Source organism: Dipodomys spectabilis, unplaced genomic scaffold (genome assembly GCF_019054845.1).
Source record: "Dipodomys spectabilis isolate Male_0828 unplaced genomic scaffold, ASM1905484v1 ptg000158l, whole genome shotgun sequence".
Taxonomy (NCBI): Eukaryota; Metazoa; Chordata; class Mammalia; order Rodentia; family Heteromyidae; genus Dipodomys; species Dipodomys spectabilis.
Genome location: NW_024870835.1, coordinates 7,608,540 through 7,630,188, shown reverse-complemented (window position 1 = coordinate 7,630,188; position 21,649 = coordinate 7,608,540). Strand labels below are relative to the sequence as shown.

At 40.4% G+C, this 21,649-nt stretch overlaps 1 protein-coding gene across 2 annotated transcripts in view; it reads left to right on the top strand.

Annotated features, from left to right (window-relative positions):
* Snapc3 (small nuclear RNA activating complex polypeptide 3) overlaps positions 1 to 21,649 on the top strand; it is a 44,634-nt gene that overhangs the window by 1,731 nt on the left and 21,254 nt on the right. For both annotated transcript variants that reach the window (XM_042692941.1, XM_042692940.1), the window contains exons 3-4: positions 8,918 to 9,002; positions 20,218 to 20,322. In XM_042692941.1, the coding sequence (XP_042548875.1) occupies positions 8,918 to 9,002; positions 20,218 to 20,322 (190 nt within the window). The remainder of the gene's footprint in view (positions 1 to 8,917; positions 9,003 to 20,217; positions 20,323 to 21,649) is intronic.

Sequence of the window (21,649 nt, the reverse complement as noted above, 5' to 3'; positions counted from 1 at the left end):
TGTGATCCTCAGATCTCAGTCACCTGAAGCTAGGATTACAGGCATGGGCCCCCAGTGCCCAGCTTACACATCCCCCCTTCCCCCCACAGTCCTGGGGCCTGAAGTCTAGGTCTGGGCACTCTCCCTCAGCTCTTCAGCTCAAGGCTAGCGCTCTACCACTTGAGCCACAGCGCCACTTCCGGCTTTTTCTGCTTATGTGGTGCTGAGGAATCAAACCCAGGGCCTCATGCATGCAAGACAAGCAAGCATTCTACCACTGAACCACCTTCCGAACCCCCCCAGCTTACACTTTTTTTTTTTGGTCAGTGGTGGGGCTTGAACTCTAGGTTTGGGCTCTGTCCCTGCATTCTTCAGCTCAAGGCGAACGCTCTACCGCTTGAGCCACAGGGCCACTTCCAGTTTTCTAGTGGTTTTTATTGGAGTTAAGAGTCTCACGAACTTAACTGCCCGGGCTGGCTTTGAACCGTGATCCTCAGATCTCAGCCCCCGAGTAGCTAGGATTATAGGCATGAGCCACCGGCACCTGGCTCCTACACACTTTTAAAAGACTGTATTTTGAAAAGTTGGATTTATAGTATCCAGCTGGTTTATGTGTATTTGCAAAGGTAAAGTTAATCTAGATTTGGAGTTCAAGTTAAATAATATTGTTTCTCCAAGTATCTGTGGTAAAGGACTAGCTTTTAATATTTATTTATTTTTGTGCCAATATTAAGACTTGAACTCGGCCTTGTGCCCTCACTAGGCTTTCTTACTCAAGGCAGACACTCTGCCACTTGAGCCATGCCTCCAGTTCTGGCTTTTTGCTGGTTAATTGGAGATAAGTTTTGAAGATTTGTCTGTCTGGGGTCAACATCTCAGATTCCAGCTTCCTGAGTAGCTAGACTTATAGGTGTGAGCCAGTGCCTGGTTATTTTTAATTTTTAATCTTTGGCAGATCCATACTTTCATAAAATACTATGAAAATCGAACCGAAAAATGGAGTTTAAAAAGACAAACACATTAACAATTCTTTTTTTTTTTTTTTGTCAATCATGAGGCTTGAGCTTGGAGCCTGGGCACTGTCCCTGAGCTCTTTTTGCTCAAAGCTATCATTTTACCACTTTAAGCAACAGTGTCACATCTGGTTTTCTGGTAATTAATTGGAGATGGGTCTCACTGACTGGGCAGGTTTTTTTTTTTGGGGGGGGGGGGTCGTGGGGCTTGAACTTTGGGCCTGGGCACTGTCCCTTAGCTCTTCAGCTTAAGGCAAGCGCTCTACCATTTGAGCCACAGCTTTTTCTGTTCATGGTGCTGAAGAATTGAACCCATGCATGGAAGGCAAGCACTGTACCACTGGGCCACCTATCAGTCATCCCCTCCCCCTCCCAGGCTGATTTTGAACCACGATCTGCAGTTCTCAGTCTCCTGAGTAACCAGGATTACAGGTGTAAGACAGCAGTGCCTAGCTATATTTCCAAATTTGCTATGAAATCCAATCTAAAACTATTAACTCGTAGTGAAAATTTCTGAATGCTCACTTATTTTCTGCACACATTAGATAACATGTAGTTCACAGATCAGCTCTAATCTGCATGTATTAGTGAAATTATAACCTTCATTTTATGGTTCCTTGATTTTTACCATCTTTTTTACTATTCTCCCTGGAATACTCTCTCTCTCTCTCTCTCTCTGGAATACTCTCTCTCTCTCTCTCACACACACACACACGTATGTATATGTATATACACATATGTACATATGTATATGAATATGTACAAATGGTATATAGAAACATAATGTAACATGTAACATAGCACAGAATGTAACATAACATAGAATGTTATCATGTATTACAGAAAAGGAATCAGAGTATTCTTTTATATTTGGGGGTGGTCTGGTCGTGGGGCCTGAACTGGGCCTGGCACTGTCTATCCCTCAGTTCTTCAGCTCAAGGCTAGCACTCTACCACTTGAGTCACAGCGCCACTTCCGGCTTTTTTTTTTCTGCTTATGTGGTGCTGAGGAATCGAACCCGGGGCCTAATGCATGCAAGGCAAGCACTCTACCACTGAGCCACCTTCCCAGTCCGGAATCAGAGTATTCTTTAGCTAGATTTTTTTGGTCAGTTGTGGGGCCTGAACTCTGGTTCTGGGCACTGTCCCTCAGTTCTTCAGCTCAAGGCAAGTGCTCTACCACTTGAGCTGCAGCGCCACTTCCTTCTTTTTCTGCTTATATGGTGCTGGGGAATCGAACCCGGGGCCTCATGCAGGCAAGCACTCTACCCCTGAACCACCTTCCCAGCCCTAGTTAGATTGTTTTGATATACCCTGCATTATCATATTTAAAACATGATTTATACGAACTTTAATGATCCTATAAAGTGTCAGACTTATTCCAAAAGCCTAAATCTATCTGTGCTTCTATTCCCCAAACTTTTCTTTTCTTTACCAATTTATTAACATAAAAATAACAAAAGCATATTATCCTCTTATTGTGACATGAAATCAGTTTCTGACACTTTTTTTTCTTGCCTAATGAAATAGGCTATTTGACTTACTTTTGCATATAAGAAGCTCATATGATCCTATCTCAACAGAAAACACTAAGTGTTGTGGGGCATGCTTGAAAGACTTACCCAGGCAAAAAGCAAGACCCCATGTCAAAAAGATAAAAAAAAACAACAAAAAAAAACGAGCAATAAAGATTCGGAGCATGGTTAAGTGGTAGAGCATGTGTCACCCTGAGTTCCCTTTCTTCAGAAAATAACAAGGTTAAAGCAGAGAAGCAAATAGAATTGGATATATTCAAAACAAACATTTTAGGGTATAACAATACCTCAGGTTAGACATTTTAAAACTAAGTGGAAATGATGAAGAAAAATAGAAATGAAAAGAAATTGATAGAATGCTGGAAAATATGAAAGGAAAAGGCAAAATCATAATACAAGTGAATAAATTGTGAGATACTCAAGGGAGAATAGACTCAAATGGAAATTTAATAAGAGGCAATGAGAGCATATAAAACAACCAGGAGGGGGCTGGGAAGGTGGCTCAGTGGTAGAGCGCTTGCCTCGCATGCATGAGGCCCTGGGTTTGATTCCTCAGCACCACATAAGCAGAAAAAGCCGGAAGTGGTGCTGTGGCTCAAGTGGTAGGGTGCTAGCCTTGAGGTGAAGAGCTGAGGGACAGCGCCCAGGCCGAGTTCAAGCCCATGACCGACAAAAATAAAAACAAAAAACAAACAACCAGGAGATTGAAGATGACATTTTTTTTTAGAAAAGTAAAAATGAGTCAAAAAGCACAGGGGAATCAGAAAGGAATAGGAGAACGCAAAAAAGAAAAATATTCAAATTATCAGAGTCCCTGAAGAAGGAAGATCAAGTAGTAGCAAAAATTAATATTTAAAATATTTAAAAAAATTCTTCATGTATTCAAAAAAAGTATGATCTGTCTAGTGCCAGTGGTTCATGCCTATTCTAGCTATTAGTCTCAGTTCCTAGAAGCTGAGATCTGAGGATCATGGTTCAAAGCCAGTCAAGGCAGGAAAGTCCATGAGACTCTTATTTTACTAACCTACTAAAAAGCTAGAAGTGGAGAATGCTAGCTAGTTAAGCAAAAAAAGCTCAGGGACAGTGCTAGGACTAGTGTGCGCACGCTCACACACACACACACACACACACACACACACACACAACTGTAATCAAACAAAAGTTTGCAGATGTGCGAAGAACCACAAGTTATACATTGAAAGTCTCTTAAGTTTGACAATCTAGAATTACTAAGATAGATAACTTAGTAGAACTATCATATTGTAGAGATAATGATAAAATGATTAAGGCTTTCACCAAAAAAGCAAGTAATCTACTAAAGAAGATTTATAAAAAGCATTAAATATTGCAAACTGATGTAAAAAGCAAGGCTATACTGTAGCATTATTGTTTTGGAAACTCTTTGAAAGCAAGATCTAAGCCTTTAATGTCTACCATAATGTCCTTTAAATATTGAAGCTATAGAAATGTGTTTCAGCTTATAACACTGTGAAAAATTAAATTCCTGCCCGTAGCATCTATTTCTGACTAAAGAGTAACTTGGAATTTACTGCAACAGTGATTTATAAAGGTTATGTATTATAACAATGTGTAATACTATAACTAAAAAGATAGAAGAAGATAGGCTAATGTATGGGCAAATGGTGAGTGTTAAATAATACTGTCTGGCAAACCAGATAGTAAAAGGTTAAGTAAGAGCATGGTTTACTAAAGGCATTTGAAGTAAGTATAAAAAGCTGGGCATTGGACTGGGAAGGTGGCTCAGTGGTAAAGCGCTTGCCTTGGATGCATGAGGCCCTGGGTTCGATTCCTCAGCACCACATAAGCAAAAAGAAAAAGGCCGGAAGCTGGGTGCCGGTGGCTCACACCTGTAATCCTAGCTACTCAGGAGGCTGAGATCTGAGGATCGAGTTCAAAGCCAGCCCAGGCAAGGAAAGTCCGTGAGACTCATCTCCAATAAACTGCTAGAAAACCGGAAGTGGTGCTGTGGCTCAAGTGGTAGAACACTCACCTTGAGCTGAAGAGCACAAGGACAGCGCCCAAGCCCAGAGTTCAAGCCCCACGACCAACAAAAAAAAAAAGAAAAAGCCGGAAGTGGCACTGTGGCTCAAGTGGTAGAGCGCTAACCTTGAGCTGAAGAGCTGAGGGACAGCACCCAGGCCCCAAGTTCAGGCCCCGTGACCGGACCCAAAAAAAAAAAAAAGCTGGGCACCGGTAGCTTATTTCTGTAATCCAGCTAGTCAGGAAAATCAGAATCATTGAAGCCCTGAGTTCAAGTTCCAAGACTAGCATGAGTGCATGCTTCCTTCTCCCCCATATAAAAACAGACGTACCAGCAGGGTGTTGGTGGTTCATGCCTGTAATTCTAGTTACTCAAGAGGCTGAGATCTGAGGATCATGGTTCAAAGCCAGCTCAGGCAGCAAATCCCATGAGACCCTTACCACCAATTATCTAGCAAAAAGCCAAAAGTGGAACAGTAGCTCTAGGGACCAGAACACCAGTATCAACACACACACACACGCACACGCACACGCACACGCACACGCACACTTGCACACATAAAAGAAAAAAAGAATATCTTGTAATGAAAATAGTTAAGTAATATGTTTAATTAGAAAATATTTTGAGGAGCCGGGTGCTGGTGGCTCACGCCTGTAATCCTAGCTACTCAGGAGGCTGAGATCTTAGGATCGCGGTTCAAAGCCAGCCTGGGCAGGAAAGACCGTGAGACTCCTATCTCCAATAAACCCACCAGAAAACCGGAAGTGGTGCTGTAGCTCAAGTGGTAGAGCGCTCACCTTGAGCTGAAGAGCTGAGGGACAGCGCCCAGGCCCAGAGTTCAAGCCCCATGACCGACAAAAAAACAAACAAACAAACAAACAAAAAAAAAGTACATGCAAGAACAGCTAGAAAAACTTTGCTCTTGAGGAGTCATAGGGAGTAGTGATTTTAACCATAGTAATTTGTTGTAAGGACTCAGGCTGATCTTGAATTTGTAATTCTGCTGCTTGAGTGTCTTGAGTACTTGAGCTACAGATGTATGCCACCAGCCTAGCTTACAGAATATTTGACATACTTTAAATACACTCATGCCAGGTGCTGGTGGCTCATGCCTGTAATCCTTGCTATCCGGAGGCTAAGATCTAAGGATCACAGTTCAAAGCCAGCCCAGGCAGGGAAATCTGAGATTCTTACATCTAATTAGCCACCAGAAAACTGGAAGTAGAGTTGGGAAGGTGGCTTAGTGGTAGAGTGCTTGCCTTGCATGCCACAGGCCCTGAGTTCGATTCTTCAGCACCACATAAGCAAAAAGAAAAAAGCCAGAAGTGGCGCTGTGGCTAAGTGGTAGAGCGCTAGCCTTGAGCTGAAGAGCTGAGGGACAGTGCCCAGGCCCAGAGTTCAGGCCTCACGACCAGACCCCCCCAAAAAACAAAAAAAAACCTGGAAGTAGTGCTGTGGCTCAAAGTGGTAGAACACTAGCCTTGAGTGAAAGAACTCAGCAACAATGTCCAGACCTGAGTTCAAGTTCCATGACCAACAAAAAAATAAAATTAAGGGCTGGGAAGGTGGCTCAGTGGTAGAGCGCTTGTCTTGCATGCATAAGGCCCTGAGTTCGATTCCTCAGCACCACATAAGCAGGAAAAAAAAGCTGGAAGTGGCGCTGTGGCTCAAGTGGTAGAGTACTAGCCTTGAGCTGAAGAGCTGAGGGACAGCGCCCAGGCCCAGAGTTCAGGCCCATGACCAGACCCAAAATAAATAAATAAATAATTTTTTAAAAGAAAGGACTGTCTTATAGTTATGATAAAGGTTGAGAGCATGAACTGAAGTCATTTCATTGTGTTAGCCCTGAGCATATTCAAGGAAGAAGGTGCCCTATGTATAATAATTGTCTCTGATCCATAAATTTACATTTTTTTGCCTGCTCTGTATGAATGGACCTTGACCCTTTAGCTATTTTTCCTTTGCCAGCTGGCACATTCTTAAGCTCTGGAGAAACCTTGCATCAGATGACAGGGTTTTGCTTTCTAATCTGATGTTTGCTCAGCAGCTGCAGTACACACAGCTACCCCATTGCCACTGTCCAGCACCAGCAGTGCACTTTAGTCCTTAGTATGTAGTACCTTGTAGTTTTCCTTGATATCTTCCCCCTGAACAACTTTCTTGGTACCCTTGAGGATGGATTTTCAGTAGGTTTCATTTATGTATCACCATAGCAATTTTCTACTCCTAAGGGAATCATACCAGGCCCTCTAACACATCTAGATCTTTGTCCTGAAGGACAAAGAACTTCCTTGGGCATTCTCAGCGAGACCTAGGGGTTTTATTTAGAACATTTTTTGTATTCTTTAGAAGTTTTCTTCTTTGCTAGTCCCTTATTGTTCTAGTCTTCTGTTGAAGTTAATAATTCTTATAATTTTCATGTTTTTAATCCTAGCAACTCAGGAGACTGAGATTTGAAGATAATGGTTTGAAGCCAGCCTGGTCATGGAATGTCCATGAAACTCTTATCTCCAATAAACTGCCAAAAATAAAAACATCCAGAAGTGGAGGTATAGTTCAGGTTGTAAAGTGCTAGCCTGGAGCATAAAAGCCCAGGGATATTGCGCAGACCCCGAGTGTAAGCCCTAGGACCAGCACCAAAAAAAAAAAAAAAAAAAAAGAAGAAGAAGAAGAAATAGGCTTTCTCTGTTCAAATACTATTTAATTTTTTTCCTCCTGGTTGACTCAGACTTGTACAGCAGGAGATAAAATATACAGGTATCTGGGATTTTTTTCATTGTTGTGTTTTTGTTGTTGAACAAAAGGCTAATGAAAGGATAAACCAGAACTCTAGAGATTGGTTTTCTTCAGTATGTATGTGGAAAGGGCAGGAAAGAAGTGAGGTAATGGGAACAGGTCAGTAGGGACAAAGGAAGTGTAACAATTGGCTCCTTTGAGCCATAGAAATATTTCACGTAGCTTTCACATACCCAAAAATAATCAGAAAGAAATCAACCAGTATGAGGATGGGGGAAACAAAATAGAATACAGAAGAATAACACAACAAGCTAAGAGGGTAGGAAAGAGAATAACTTGTCTGTACTAAACAGATCTGGATAATGTTGCAAGGCAGAAAACAAAAGAACTACTCTAGTGTTTCTTTTTTTTTCTTTTTTGTCGGTTGTGGGGCTTGAACTCTGGGCTTGGGCGCTGTCCCTGCGCTCTTCAGCTCAAGGCCAGCGCTCTACCACTTGAGCCACAGCACCATTTCCGGTTTTCGAGTGGTTTATTGGAGATAAGAGTCTCATGGACTTTCCTGCCTGGGTTGGTTTTGAACCGCGATTCTCAGATCTCAGCCTCCTGAGTAGCTAGGATTACAGGCGCCCGGCTCTAGTGTTTCGTATAGGGGCATAAATTAAGCATTTCTGTAATTGCTCCATGTACTTAAGAATTGAACATATCCTGAGACATAGGTTTCTTATTTGTGGAGAAAAAACAAGTTATAAACAAGGTAAAATTGAAGGCTACAGTGAATCTTGTGATTTAGTTTGGGGTTATAAGTGTCTGTATATTATATATTTAACTCAAGCACAGCAATGCAGATATTTATAGGTATGTATTTTCTATATGTCTCAGCTGAGAAACCTAGAATTACTAATTCTAGTATCTAGAACATATAACACAGAGATAATGGTCTTTAAACACATCTTTCCAATAAAGGAACAAGATTCCTAGAAGTAGTCAGTTCTAGGATTAGGGAAAGACAAATACAGTATAAATCTTCAACATGTTTGGTTTCCAAAAAGGAAAAACTATGTGAACTACAAAGAGAGACAGAAGAACTAACTTGAGGGAGACTGAGGAAAAACAACCAATGCTATATGAAATCCTGTTTAGGAATCTACAACAGTGGGGATAGGTGAGAGGTAGAAGGAGGTAGATTAAAAATTATGTGACATTTGGAAAAGATTTACAATATATTAATATTTCTATTATGATCAAAGTTGGGCAAGAGGTAGGAGGTATCTCTGTACTATTTTTGCACCTTTTGTTTTGTTTTTTTGCTAGTGCTGGGTCTTGAACTTCTTTTGCTCAAGGCTAGCACTCTACCACTTGAGCCACACTGCCACTTCCAGCCTTTTCTGTTTATGTGGTACTGAGGAATTTAATCCAGTCCTTCGTGCATGCTAGGCAAGCACTCTACCACTAAGCCACATTCCCAGCCCAAGACTCTTACCTCCAATTAACCACTCAAAAACTGGAAGTGGAGTTGTCTCTCAAAGTGGAAGAGTGCTAGTCTTGAGCAGAAGAGCTCAGATAATAGCACCTAAACCCTGAGTTTAAGACCCACGACCAACCAAAAAAAAGAGTGTTGAATTTCAATTTTGTGTGTGTATGTATGTACAACAGGGTTAGAAAGAGGTTCTTGGAACATCGAGAAGAAACCATCACGATAGATCGAGTCTGCAGACAAGAAACATTTGCTTATGAGATGGTAAGGTCTCTCTTTTCACCCTTTGTTCTCCATGAAGCAGTAAATTTACTGTTAGTGACTGGAAACTAGTTAGAGAAAATTACCCACAGAGCTCAAGTGACTATATATGTGGCTCATACAGATCTCTGCCTTTATCTCCTCTTAGCTTGGTTTTGTTCTTAATATTAAGCTGTATTTATGCCTTTTTACCACGTAGTCCCAGTCTAGGCTTTTTGTTCTGTTCCCAATTCTATGTTAACCTTATTGTGTGTGTGTGTGTGTGTGTGTGTGTGTGTGTGTGTGTGTGTGTGTGTGTGTGTGTGTCTGTCTGTCTGTCTGTCTGTGTCTGTGTCTGTGTCTGTATGTGCTGAGGATTGAACCTCTTGTTTTCCCTTGACTTTTTTGTGCCTGTCTAGTGCTTTACCTCTTGAAATGCACCTCCAGTACCAGGGTTTTGTTGGTGAATTTAGAAATAATTGTCTCTGGGATGTGTCAGCCTAGGCTAGCTTAGAACCCTGGAGATCTCAGGTCTTCTGAAATCTCAGATCTCAGATCTTGGTCTCTGAGTCCCTAGAATTATAGGCATGAGCCTTTGGCACATATCTTAATCCTAATCCAGTATCTTTTGTAAAAGCCCTAAGAAAAAGTTACAAAGATGAATATTAAGGACTTAGTTGCTAGTAGACACAATGGGTTCAGAAAACCAGTCATGTGCCAGGTAGATGGAGTACTAGGGCCTTGATAATCTCTCCCACTTGTTTTTAAATTGTGGTGGAATTTGCATAAAACATCCCATTCTAATCAATAGTTGTAAATATTCACTAAAGCAACATTATACACAGTGCTATGGAATTAGAAGTGTCTATGTCTAAAACTTTCTTTACAATCTGTGTAGATTTTCCTATTCTAGATACCTAGTAGGAGTGCAGTCATACAATATTTGTTCTCTTTTGTATAGTTTATTTTACTTAGTGTTAAAGGCTTTAAAGGTTCATTTCTTTCTACAAAATGTTTCAGAGGTTCATTCCTATTTGTGGCTGAATATAATATTCTAATACATGGATATACCTAACATTTTGTTTATTTGTCCATCTTTTTTTTTTTTTTTTTTTGGGTCCAGTCATGGGTCCTGAACTCTGGGCCTGGGCACTGTCCCTCAGCTCTTCAGCTCAAGGCTTAGCGCTCTACCACTTGAGCCACAGCACCACTCCCGGCTTTTTTCTTTTTGCTTATGTGGTGCTGAGGAATCGAACCCAGGGCCTCAGGCATGCAAGGCAAGCGCTCTACCACTGAGCCACCTTCCCAGCCCGACATTTGAATTTTTTTTCTACTTTTTGATATTGTGACTGTTGCTGCTATGAATATTGGTGTATGAAGTTCCTTGTTTAAGTTCTTCTAGTATAGCACTAGGAGTTGAATTCCTAGGTCATATGGTAATTCTGTCTTCCATAAAAACTACCCTATTTTATACTCTCTTCAGCAATGTATGAGGTTCCAATTTTTCCATATCCTTCTCAACACTTATTTTCTGTTTGTTAAAATAGGTATCCTAGAAGATATTAAGTCTTTTTATATCCCTAATGACTTATCATGCTGTACATCTTATTTAAATATTTTTTGTTCTTTTTTCAGATATCCAGGTTCGTTGCCAATTTGAGTTGTGTTAAATTTTTAAATTTTTAAATCTCTTATTTACCATATTTATGATTTGAAAATATTTTTCCAGTCTATGAACTATCTTTTCACTCTGGTTTTTATGGTTTCTCTTGAGTTTGTACTCATAAGATTATCTCTGTATAAAGATAACTTTCTTAGCTGGGCGCTGATGGCTCACACCTGTAATCCTAGCTACTGAGGAGGCTGAGATCTGAGGATCACGGTTCAAAGCCAGCCCAGGCAGAAAAGTCTGTGAGACTCTTATCTCCAGTAAACCACTAGAAAACTGGAAGTGGCGCTGTGGCTCAAGTGATAGAGTGCTCACCTTACGCTGAAGAGTGCAGGGATAACACCCAAGCCCAGAGTTCAAGCCCCACAACCAACAAAAAAAGAAAGAAAAAAAAAAGATAACTTTCTTTTCAATTTTGTCACCTTTCCTCCTGTCATACTTCCTTGACAAGACTTTCCAATGCCATGTATGTGACAAAAATCCAACTGATAGTAGAGGCTTATTTTTCAGTCTTTTGCAGTTGATACTAGCTCATTGATGTTCATATATGGCCTTTATGTTGATGTTGATGAAATTCCCTTCTATTCTTAGTCTATTTAGCTTTTTTTTTTTTCTGGAAGTAGGAGATATTATAAAGATCTTTATTGCATCATTGAGATAATGACGTGTTCCCCCTCCCATTATTTTGTTAGGGTGTTGGATTAATTGATTTGATTTACTAATGTCATTTTACTCATTTACTCAACCCCACTGGGTTGAGCTTTATAATACTTTTTAATATGCTACTGAATTTGGGCTGCAAGTACTCTGTTAAAGTTTTTGCATTCATATACACAAGCAATATTGGCCTGTAGTATTCTTTGTTCTCATATCTTTGTGCTGTCAGAATAATTAATACAGGCTTTACAGAATGAGGTAGAAAGTGTTCAGTCCTTTTCAAATTTTTTGTAAGAGCTAGAGAAGCATTGCTGTCAATCTTTAATAATTTGCTAGAATTCACTCATCTGGTCATGGATATCTATGTATTTATATTTTTTGAGAAGTATTTTACTACCCATTCAACATGTTCTGAAATTGATCCAGTTTCTTGAGTTATAATAATTCATGCTTCCTTTCCTAATCCTTTTTGTTTCTGTAAAGTCAGTAGTAATGTTTGCTTTTCTAGTTTTTAGTAACATAAGCCTTCTTTTTTCAAAGTTTTCAAAGAACCAAGCCTTTGTTTTTGAATTGTCTATATTTTCCTATTTTCTGTTTTATTCATCTCCACCCTAAATTTCCTTTTTTTTTACTGTTAGCTTTGCTTTTAATTCTTTTTTTCTTTAGCTCTTTAAAATATGATTTATTGATGCAGATGTTAACATATATCAATTTTCTTGTTATATTATTAATATTTTTATATGTAGGTATTTACAGATTCAGATTTCCATTGTGCTTGATTTGTCCCAAAGTGTTTTCTTTTTTTTTTTTTTGGGTCCGGTCGTGGGGCCTGAACTCTGGGCCTGGGTGCTGTCCCTCAGCTCTTCAGCTCAAGGCTAGTGCTCTACCACTTGAGCCATACCGCCACTTCCGGCTTTTTTCTTATGTGGTGCTGAGGAATCGAACCCAGGGCCTCATGTATGTAAGGCAAGTGCTCTACCACTGAGCCACCTTCCCAGCCCCTCAAAGTATTTTCTAATTTCCCTTTTGAGTTTTTCCTATGACCTATTGGGTGTTTTATGAGTGTCTCTTTTGTTTTGTGTTGTTCTGTTTTGAGACAGTCTTACTACACAGCCCAGGCTGACACCAAACTCAAGATCCTCCTGCCCCAGCTTTGTAAATGCTGGGGTTACAGACATACACCATCGTGCCTGGCTACCAGTGTATTCAAGAACTTCTGCTTACTTGTGAAATTTTCAGTTTTCCTTTTGTTACTGATTTCCAGTGCTACTATCAGAAAAGATATTTTTGTTTTGATTTTGTTTTGTTTGATATTATTTCAGATTTTGTTTTAACATTTAAGATCTGGTGGCCTATACTAATGAATGGTCATATGCACTTGAGAAGACTATTGTTTTTTATTATTGTTACTTTTTGCTGTATCAGGTTTTTTTTCTGTGTGTGCCAGTACTGAGGCTTGAATTCAAGGCCTGTCCCTTAGCAAGCATAGAGCTGCTGTACCAATGGAGTCACAGTTCCATTTCTGGCTTTTTGGTGGTTAATGTGATAAAAGTCTCTCAGATTTTGTCTATTGAGATTGGCTCTGAACTGTAATCTGCAGATCTTAGTCTCCTGAGTAGTTGGGATTTCAGGCATGAGCCATTAGCACCTGACTTGGCACTAGGATTTGAAATTAGGGTGTCACTGTTGCTCAGCTAGCAATCTATCACATGAGCCATGCCTCTAGCCTGGCATTTTGCTGGTTATTTTGGAGATGTCTCAGACTTTTCTCTCTGGGCTGGCTTTGAACCACGATACCCTGTATCTCAGCTTCCTAAGTGCTACTGGCATCTAGCTGAGAAGACTATTAACAGTGGAAAGTTCTAATTGCTTTATGGTATTGCTCAATTCTTCTGTATTCTTACTAATCTTCTAACTGGCTCTTCACATTATTGCAAGTGGATTGAATTTTCCAGCTATTATTATAGAATTGTCTTTCTGTTTTTTGGTGGCGCTGGGGCCTCACACTTTCACACTTGCTAGAAAGGTGCTCTGTCACTGACCCTTCCTTCACATTAAAAAAAAAATTCGGGGCTGGGAAGGTGGCTCAGTGGTAGAGTGCTTGCCTTGCATGCATGAGGCCCTGGGTTCGAATCCTCAGCACCACATAAGCAGAAGAAGTGGTGCTGTGGCTCAAGTGGTAGAGCACTAGCCTTGATCTGAAGAGCTGAGGGACAGTGCCCAGGCCCAGAGTTCAGGCCCCATGACTGGCAAAAAAAAAAAAAAATCTGGGGGCTGGGAAGGTGGCTCAGTGGTAGAGCGCTTGCCTTGCATGCATGAGGCCCTGGGTTCGATTCCTCAGCACCACATAAGAAAAAAGAAAAAAAGCCAGAAATGGCGGTGTGGCTCAAGTGGTAGAGCGCTAGCCTTGAGCTGAAGAGCTGAGGGACAGCGCCCAGGCCCAGAGTTCAGGCCCCACGACCAGACCCAAAAAAAAAAAAAAATTCTGTCAGTTTTGCTTCATACATTTTATGGTTCTACTATTAGCTCCATATGTTTGTTTTGTATATTTTCTTGCTAGATGGCACTTTTTGTTAATACATATTTCTTTGTCTCTTGAAACCTTTTTCACTTAAAAGTCTATTTTGTCTGACAATAATATAAACACCAAATTTTCTTTTGTTTGCTATTTGTATGGAATCTCCTTTTACTAAAATGAGTCTGGTACACAGTATATTTTTATAATTTAATCTATTCATCTGCCTTTTTTTTTTTTTTTGGTCAGTTGTGGGGTCTGAACTCGGGGCCTGGGTGCTGTCCCACAGCTCTTCAGCTCAAGGCTAGCACTCTGCCACTTGAGTCACAGCGCCACTTCTGGATTTTTTTGCTTATGTGGTGCTGAGGAATCAAACCCTGTGCCTCATGCATGCAAGGCAAGCGCTCTACCACTGAGCCACCATCTGCTTTTTTTAAAAAAGGGACTTTGGTCCATTCACATTTAAAAATAATTACTGGGCCAGGCCCTTACCTGTAAACTATGAGAAGGTACACATCATGGGAGGATCATGGTTCAAGGCCAACCCAGGCAAAAGGTTGTCAAGACAACATCTTTTTTTTTTTTTTTTTTGGTCAGTCATGGGACCCAAACTCTGGGCCTGCGCACTGTCCTTCAGCTCTTCAGCTCAAGGCTAGCGCTGTACCACTTGAGCCACAGCACCACTTTTGGCTTTGTCTGCTTATGTGGTGCTGAGAAATCGAACCGAGAGCCTCATGCATGCAAGGCAAGCGCTCTACCCCTGAGCCACCTTCCCAGCCCTTAAGATACCATCTTAACAAAACAAGCTGAATGTGGTTCATGGCTAATCTCATCTATGCAGGAAGCAGAGGTAAGAAGATCCTAGGCCTGTCTGGTCCCAAAGCTTAAGACTTTATCTGTAAAATTAAAGCAAAACAGGCTAGAGCCATGGTTCAAAAAGTAGAGCCTATATGACCTCTAGTTTAAACTCCGGTACTGCCAATTATTTATTTGCTAATATGAAATATTTTCTTTCACTATTTATCTATTTGTGTCATTTAGGTGTTTGTTTTTTCCTCTGTTTCTCTGTTATTTTCTTATTTTATGTATTGTTGAGTTTTTTTTTTTTTTTTGTGCCAGCACTGGGCTTAAACTCAGGGCCTGGGCACCGTCCCTTAGCTTTTTTGTGATGTGCCATTTTGATTCTTTCTTTCATTTGGTTTCTATATGCTATAGGTATTTCTAAATGGGTTATGTGTTACAATTAAATCTTTTTTTTTGGGGGGGGGGTCCGGTCGTGGGGCCTGAATTCTGGGCCTGGGCACTGTCCCCCAGCTCTTTAGCTCAAGGCTAGCGCTCTACCACTTGAGCCACAGCGCCATTTCCGGTTTTTTCTTTTTTGCTTATGTGGTGCTGAGGAATCGAACCCAGGGCCTCATGCATGCAAGGCAAGCGCTCTACCACTGAGCCACCTTCCCAGCCCTACAATCAAATCTTAAACATATGTTGTAATTTTTCATTTGTTTGTTTTATGTTACTGACAATTGAACCCACAGTTTTTCACCTGCAGCATAAAAGCTTAATATTGCTGGGCAGTAGTGGCTTACTCCTGTAATCCTAGCTACTCAGGAGGCTGAATTCTGAGGATCATTATTCAAATCCAGCCTTAGCAGGAAAGCCCATGAGACTCTTTATCTTCAATAAATTCCAAAAAAGTAAAGCCAAAAGTGGAGCTGTGGCTCAGGTGGTAGAGCAGTAGCGTTGAGCACAAAATCTCATGGAGTGCACTCATGTCATGAGTTCAAAAATAAGAACAAATTAAAAAAAAACTTAGTTAAAAAAATTTACATGTTCTGTTTTTCTTAGAAAAATGTCACTTATATGAAACTTTGAGCCAGGCGCCGGTGGCTCATACCTGTAATCCTAGCTACTCAAGAGGCTGAGATCTGAGGATTGCAATTCAAAGCCAGCCAGGGCAAGAAAGTCCATGACACCTTATCTCCAATTAACCACCAGAAAATCAGAAGTGGTGCTGTGACTCAAGTGGTAGAGCACTAGCCTTGAGCTGAAGAGCTGAGGGACAGCACCAGGCCCAGAGTTCAAGACCCACAACCAACAAAAACTAAAACCAACTTTGTCTACTTCTTTACATGTACTATTCAAGTTTGAGAATTTTAATTTTACTTACCATGTATCCAGTATGATAACTAAATAGTTCATATAATAGTTCATATAATGAAATTACTAAGATTTAATTGACTTTTTGAGTGTTCTTTATTATTTCTCAGGAGCAATACCTCATTTTTCCTATAATAACTCACTTTTTTCTTTATTTTTTAACACTCATCTCACATTTAACACTGAGTAGACAGTTTATAGTATCAGCAATATGATTCATGATCTGATAAACTTCAGTTCTTGTCAGATCTCCCTATAATAGGTATTTCTATGATAATTACACTTCCCCTTCCTAATATTAATTGTAAAAGTTAAGATGTTAATTTAAAGACACCATGAAAATCCCAGAACAAACACATTGCTCTGTATAGTATAGTATATGTATGTATGTATTTATATATTTATGGTAGTGCTGTTGTGAGGCACCCTCAACACCTTTCTGCTCAACACAACCTCCTTTGGGCAAAGCAACAACCTGGTAAGCAGGTTTAGTGGGAACATTACTTGATAGGGTTTATTGGGCAGCCCCAAAGTCATTGGTGTCAGCCAGCAAGACAGTTGTTTTTACTACCTTAATCAACTCACACCCTGCAACTTTCAGCATTTCACCTGTTAGAGCTCATTTAATTTTTTTCTGTGCCTCCTGGCACAGCTGTCCACTTGAATGGTCCAACTCTATGTCCTGAAATGTAAATAGTCCTGTCTATTAATGAAGCTCAGCTGTAGGAACTGTTGGCCCCCGGAGTTTTCGGGGGGGGGGTCCAGTCGTAGGGCCTGAACTCTGGGCCTGGGCACTGTCCCTCAGCTCTTCAGCTCAAGGCTAGCGCTCTACCACTTGAGTCACAGCGCTACTTCCGGCTTTTTTCTTTTTGCTTATGTGGTGCTGAGGAATCGAACCCAGGGCCTCAGGCATGCAAGGCAAACGCTCTACCACTGAGCCACCTTCCCAGCCCCAGGAGTTTTCATGGAGCTAATCTTTCTGATCTGATCTGATGTGGCTAATCTTTCTTTCTCAAAGCCCCTTCTTAAGAAGAAACCCTTGAGGCTGGGAAGGTAGCTCAGTGGTAGAGTGCTTACCTTGCATGCATGAGGCCTTGGGTTCGATTCCTCAGCACCACATGAGCAGAAAAAGCCAGAAGTGGTGCTGTGGCTCAAGTGATAGCACGCTAGCCTTGAGCTGAAGAGCTGAGGGACAGCGCCCACACCCAGAGTTCAGGCCCATGACCGGATCCAAAAAAAAAAAAAGGAGAAGAAACTCTTATACACCAACCTGACTTGACCCCACTGAATCTCAAAACTTACTGCTTTCTGACTCTTCCTGCTAGAGGGGGACAAGAACATTGTTGGGGGCACGAGTTGACACGGTGTGTGCTCTGGAAAGCAGTATGGAGGTTCCTCAAAAAACTAAACATAGAACTAACCTCTGACTCAGCAATTCCACTTCTGGGTATTTATCCAATGGAACACAAACAAACAAGTAAATCCACCATCCATCCATTCAGTGGATGAATGGGTCAAGAGAATATGGTATATATAAACAATGGAATTCTACTTAATCCCTCAGAAAGAATGATAGTGTACCATTTGTAAGGCAATGGAAAGAGGTGGAAAATATTATATTTAGTGAAGTAAGTTAGATTCAGAGAAACACAGGTTGCATGGTTTCCCTTATTTGTGGTAGCTAGAATGTGCCTATAAATCTATAAGTAAACATGCTGAGTGGTATGCAAGTAGATACAAGTGAATTAACTTTATGAAGAGCTCAAATAGTATCTTCAGAAAGATTAACTCAAAGCCCAACCAAATAAGTACTAGCAAATGGGCTGCAAGGGGGAAGGGAAGAAAAGAAGGGTAGAAGAATGAAGGGGGAAAATGGGAGAAAGACAAGAATTGAGAAAAATAAGAGAAGGGGTAGCCGAAGAGGGTGAAGATATTGAAGGGTGACACAGATCAAGATGTGTTGTATATATAAACTCTTTGTTAAATGACAAAAATCTTCAATATCCTAAATATTAAGAAAAGTGAGTGAAGGGGAGGGTTGGGTGAGAATGTTGAAAGGGGTGACATTCATCAAGATGCACTGTATTCATAAACTGCTTTGTTGAATGGCAACTCTTTTGTACAACAACCTAGAAATAATAAAAATATTTTTAAGAAAAAAAAAAAAAAACAAACTTACTGCTTTCTTCATTTGCTTTGAAGTTCTAGGGATTGACCCTAAGGCCTTCTGCATGTAAGACAGCCACTAACCATACCTCTGAGCTACACTGCCAGTCCTTCCCTCCTTTTAGTACGAGATGAAATAGGGAGGTATGGAAAAGAGAGAAATACTTCCTGACTCCATGCAAGAAATGGTAGAAGAGCTTTCAGTTACTGGCTTGTATATTTATTTGTTTTTGTTTTGTTTTGTTTTTGGGTCCGGTCATGGGGCCTGAACTCTGGGCCTGGGTGCTGTCCCTCAGCTCTTCAGCTCAAGGTTAGCGCTCTACCACTTGAGCCACAGCGCCACTTCCAGCTTTTTTCTTTTTGCTTATGTGGTGCTGAGGAATTGAACCCAGGGCCTCAGGCATGCAAGGCAAGCGCTCTACCACTGAGCCACCTTCCCAGCCCTGGCTTGTATATTTATGTAGTTAACTTTACCATTGTTCTTTCTTTTTATGGCTTCAAGTTACTTCTGTCTCATGAACAACCCTCTAGAACTTTTTTAAAGCAAACCTACTTCAGTGAACTTCTTGAGTTTTTATCTGAAATTGTATTATTTCTCCTTCATTCCTAAAGGATAGCTTTGCCAGCTCCAGTTCTTGGTTAACAGTGTTTTTCATTCATGGTTTTTAGCTTGTCATCTCAACTCGTTTCTTGTCTCCATGGCTTCTGATGAAAATCAGCTGTTAAGCTAATTGAGAAACTTATTTCCTGTAATTATTTTGTCTGGCTTTCCTTAGTTCATTGATCACATTTGGATAGTTGATTTATCCTCATTTTTTGTTTGTTACTCAGTGGACTTTTATTTCTTTGCATTTGCCTGTAGGAATAATGTGTTTGGCAATTAGTCTCATTGTCTCAGCTTCCTCAGTACTGGTTTCTGTCCAATTCTTATCTCCTTCTATGAATGAACCATATTTATCTACTTCATATTTTTTGTAATTGTTTTTGAGAGTTGGACATTCTTTTTTTTTTTTTTTTTGTCGGTCGTGGGGCTTGAACTCTGGGCCTGGGCGTTGTCCCTCAGCTCTTCAACTTAAGGCGACCGCTCTACCACTTGAGCTACAGCGCCACTTAAGAGTTGGACATTCTTAAGTATTTATTTTTATTGTAGAGGGCAGGAGTTTCTTGTTTGCTTTTCTAGACTATTTTTAGAGCATGCATGTTATTTACATGTGGTCACTGACATTTCTATTTCATTGCCACTTGTGTTTCATGAGTTTAATGAAAGATTTCTTTGAATTAATAGCTTCAAAAAGAAAGAAGATTGTGGCTAAACCTTTTAATAGATTCTGCTGTCACGTGCCACTGCTGCCAACAGGATCAAAACTAAGGCAAGCCTTGTGACAGGACCTTGGACAAACCACAACACATAATCCCCACTCACTGCCCTGGGCCAGTTAACAGTTGCAGGAATTTGGGCTGCTGTTTTCAACTGTAGTGTGACTGAAGAATTGCTTGTACACCTTTCTCTTTCCCTTCCCTACGTCAGTAGCATACGTTATTTGTATAAAGGGAAAGAATTTCATTGTGACATTTCTACACATGTATGCAATGTATCCCAATCAACTTCATCTTATTCTCTGTGCAGCTTTATTTCTTAACCATTCTACCCTAGCAGCTCTTATTTTGTAGCAATTAAGGACATATAAAAGAATATGACATGTTAAAGATGTGCTAATCATGTGTATTTGGATTTCAACTCTCTGGTCTGACTTTGGGCAAATTGCTGAACCTCTTATATGATGAAATAGGTTAGATAATATGTTAAAAAGTATTAAAACTGGAATTACCAATGTTATACTGGTATTAGTTGGTATCCTATTTTATTGTTAGTTGTTAAGTATGTATTACATACACATTCCTTTCAACAGGTCTGTAAAATTAGTTTCAAAATTTGAAAGGTATTAATGGTTTTCCTGAAGTATAATTAGACATCAAACCCAGAGCTGACTCAGGCTGCCATTAACAGCCCTTTTTTCACTTTCCCTTTTATCTGAGTTCAAAGTATCTAATTTCAAAGTTTTGTTTTTCTTCAGGAGTCACATGCAATAGGCAAAAAGCCTGAAAATCCAGCAGACCTGATTGAAGAAGGAGAGCTTATCCTATCTGTGAATATCTTGTATCCTATTATATTTCAAAAGGTCAGTAGTAAAACCTTTTGGGTTTTATGGAAAATATGAGTAACTCTCCTTACCCTTTTCCTTTTTTTTGTCAGTTGTGGGGCTTGAACTCTGGGCTTGGGCGCTGTCCCTGTGCTCTTCTGCTCAAGGTGAGCCCTCTACCACTTGAGCCACAGCACCACTTCTGGTTTTCTAGTGGTTTATTGGAGATAAGAGTCTCATGGACTTTCCTGCCTGGGCTAGTTTTGAACCGCGATCCTCAGATCTCAGCCTCCTGAGTAGCTAGGATTATAGGCATGAGCCACCTGTGCCTAGCTCCTTCCTTTTCTTGTTGCGTATTGAACCCAAGGTTTCAGGCATGCTGGACAAACCCTTTACCACTGAGCTATATCTTTAAGCCTTATTATTTTTGACATAGGACAATCATTTGAAGAGTTATTTGAACCTCAGGGTTCAAAATAAATGCAAGTATATTCTGTCTGACATTTTTAGAGCTGACAATCCTTATTATTGGGGACTTTGTCTTTATTTATTTATTTATTTTTGTTTCATCCTGGGGCTTGAACTTGAGGTCTGAGTGCTGTCCTTAAGCTCTTTTATTCATTTTCTGGTGATTAATTGTAGAGAATAGTCTCAAAGGCTTTCCTGCTGGGTCTGGCTTTGATCCGCAATCCTCAGATCTCAGCTTCCTAAGTAGCTAGGATTGTAGGCATGAGCCACAGCGCCTGGCATGTTCTGGATTTTCTGGTGATTGATGTAGAGACTAGCATGATGGCTCATACTGCATATAAATATATATTTTTAGCTGTTCCAGTGGTGCTACTAGCACCCAGCTGGTACTTTGTTTTAAGACTTTTTTTTTTGTGGTCGTGGGCCTTGACCTCTGGGCCTGGGCACTGTCCCTCAGCTCTTCAGCTCAAGACTAGCACTCTACCACTTAAGCCTCAGCGCCACTTCCGGCTTTTTTCTTTTTGCTTATATGGTGCTGAGGAATCGAACCCAGGGCTTCAGGCATGCAAGGCAAGTGCTCTACCTCTGAGCCACCTTCCCAGCCCTACTTTGTTTTAATAAGGTATTTCTTTCTGATACCAAAAGAAAGTGAAATGTCAAGCAGTCTTTTAGTCCAATAGAATTACAGGCCTGTTATTGAAATGGATAACTGATTTCTGCATTAAAGTATATATAAACACCAGTGATTCTAATGTTATGAATTCTTGAAGATTTTTGCAGCACAGATGGCTGGTAGAGGAATAAACCTTGTTCACCAATTCAGAATAATTGGGAAATTATGGAATTAACTAAAAACAACTCTTTGGTGAAGATACATAGAATTAACGAAGAATTTCTT